The sequence below is a fragment of the Paramisgurnus dabryanus genome, chromosome 12, assembly GCF_030506205.2.
Source record: "Paramisgurnus dabryanus chromosome 12, PD_genome_1.1, whole genome shotgun sequence".
In the NCBI taxonomy this organism is placed as follows: Eukaryota; Metazoa; Chordata; class Actinopteri; order Cypriniformes; family Cobitidae; genus Paramisgurnus; species Paramisgurnus dabryanus.
Window position 1 is genome coordinate 12823064 of NC_133348.1, and position 2388 is coordinate 12825451.

The 2388-nt window shown below is 34.7% G+C and overlaps 1 protein-coding gene across 1 annotated transcript; it reads left to right on the plus strand.

Moving 5' to 3' along the window:
- Positions 1 to 1020: 1020 nt before the first annotated feature.
- Positions 1021 to 2025, plus strand: LOC135738589 (trace amine-associated receptor 4-like). Its single transcript, XM_065256688.1, has one exon. It carries the CDS (start codon positions 1021 to 1023, stop codon positions 2023 to 2025), a length of 1005 nt encoding a protein of 334 aa, XP_065112760.1.
- The last annotated feature ends 363 nt before the right edge of the window (positions 2026 to 2388 follow it).

The following is a 2388-nucleotide window of genomic DNA, read 5'->3' on the forward strand; positions in this document are numbered from 1 at the left end:
ACACAATGTATACTACCATACCAAGGACAAATACAGTTGGCTTACACTTTTTAAAAATGATAAGACACAGTTCAAATGTTCAAATATTTATATTTTAACCTTCTAAGACCTGAGCTTTGATTTGTCTTTTTTCAGATTTCTATCAGCTATTTTGGGGTTAGGAAGAACCAACAAATATAATAACCAAACACGAAGCAGTTTAATTGTCCATGTTTGTGTACAACAGTCCAGTTACACAAGAATTAAATATTATGGTGCAAACAAAAAAAATTGTCTTAGGAGGTTAAATGAAATGAAATAAAACATATTTAATAATCTATACTTATAATATAATTTTTTTAATACATTTTTAAGAGTTGCAAATTAAAAGTTGAAATGACCATAAAAAAGCATGATTTGCACTTTTGATACAGTTTTTCACAAAAAAAAAGTTTTCTAAAATGATAAACTTCACATATTACCTTTGGTGTTTCGCTGTGGTTGCATCAAAACAGCAGGACTTTGTGGTGGCATTTTCAAATTGCTCCAGATGGCCAGTCCGCCCCTGGGGGAACCATGGTGATGATCATAACACATACCTTACATCTTGTAATCGTGTGCATCTTGAGACAAAACATTGGCACTAGTATATTTTTTGCCTGCACACCCCTTGCCATACACTTTTTTGTACTTCCTAATATGTAATTAGCAACCATTATTATCTATAACCCCTCCACTGACCTTTAATTCAGGCACACAGTTCAGTTTTTTTATTGTAATCTCAAGAGTCACAATGTTTGTGTATCAGTTAGTTACATATACAGCTTGGGGGTTGAGACCTGACCTGATGTGTATATATGAACACATCCAAGCTCACGTTCATTTAGGAAGTTAGATTGAATAGACATGTACTGTATTTATGTTCATGTTTCTTTAGATATTTGCCTTAACTATGTTGTAATTTATAAAATTATTTTGTTTAAACTTTGTGTAATAATTGTCTCTCTGCTTACAATTACTAAGGAAGTCCTCTCAGATGCGATGTCTTCTAATGAGACTGGGAATATTCTCCTGTGTTATCCTTTACATCCAGACTCTTGTCCTAGAGCTCATCCTCTCACTGTTGTTAAAGTGACAATGTACGCTTTCATTTCACTCATGATCCTCATGACAGTTTTTGGGAATCTACTGATCATCATCTCCATCTCTCACTTCAAACAGCTTCAGTCTCCAACTCATCTGATCGTTCAGTCATTGGCTGTGTGTGACTGTCTGCTGGGTTTACTGGTGATGCCCTACAGTATGGTGCGATCTGTCGAGGGCTGCTGGTTTTTGGGAGATGTTATTTGTAAAGTTCATTCTAGCTTGGACATCACCCTCTGTATCTCCTCTTTAATACATCTTAGTTTAATATCTATTGATAGATACTGGGCCATCTGTGACCCTCTGAAGTACAAAATGAGGATCACAAACAACACTGTGATTGTATGTATCACCTTTACATGGACCTTTTCATTTGTGTACAGCTTTTCAGTTGTGTTTTCAGGGGTGAATGCTGTTGGTCTGGAAGCTCTTATATTACAGATGTCTTGTTTTGGTGGCTGTGGTATGTTTATTAACAAAGAATGGGGACTAACTTGTTTAATTTTGTTATTTATTATTCCAGGAACTATAATGAGCTCTCTGTATATCATCATATTCAATGTTGTGAAAAAACACGCAAAGGTTTTGTCAGAGAAAGTGTCTGTGACCACCACAGGTGTTAACATTCAAAGCTCTGCACACAGAGAAAGAAAAGCAGCTAAAACTCTGGCTCTTGTTATGGGCGTTTTCTTTATCTGCTGGCTGCCTTTATCTATTGCTGCTGCTGTCGACCCTTTCCTTAATTTTGTGACCCCAGCTGATGTTTTTGAGGCTTTAGTTTGGCTTTCATATTTTAACTCAACTTTTAATCCTTTGATCTATGGATTTTTCTATCCTTGCTTTCAGAAGGCCTTTAAGACTCTCATATTCACTTATATCTGTGGATTCAGTCATTCACTTTGACATTTAAATAAATACAGTTTCTGAAAATAAATAATAACCAGTGACTGAATAAATGTTCTGAAGCTTGTAATGATTTCAGAGATATTTAATTCCTTTATCATTTTCTTAATGTAGTTTGACATGCTATAGTATATATGTATGATGAAATATTTTGCTTATTTGACGTTATTGTTAACAGTAAAATTGAGTCCTAAAAACTCCAGGCCTATATTAATCTCACTGGGAACATATGATCTGAATGGGAATATAAGGTCAATATATTAAACAGCAGAGGTTAAACAACACCTTGAACAGAAGGTGCAAGACATTTTTAGATCTGCGTTGTTTATTGCAAATGCTTTTAACTTGTCTTTTAATGTGCTA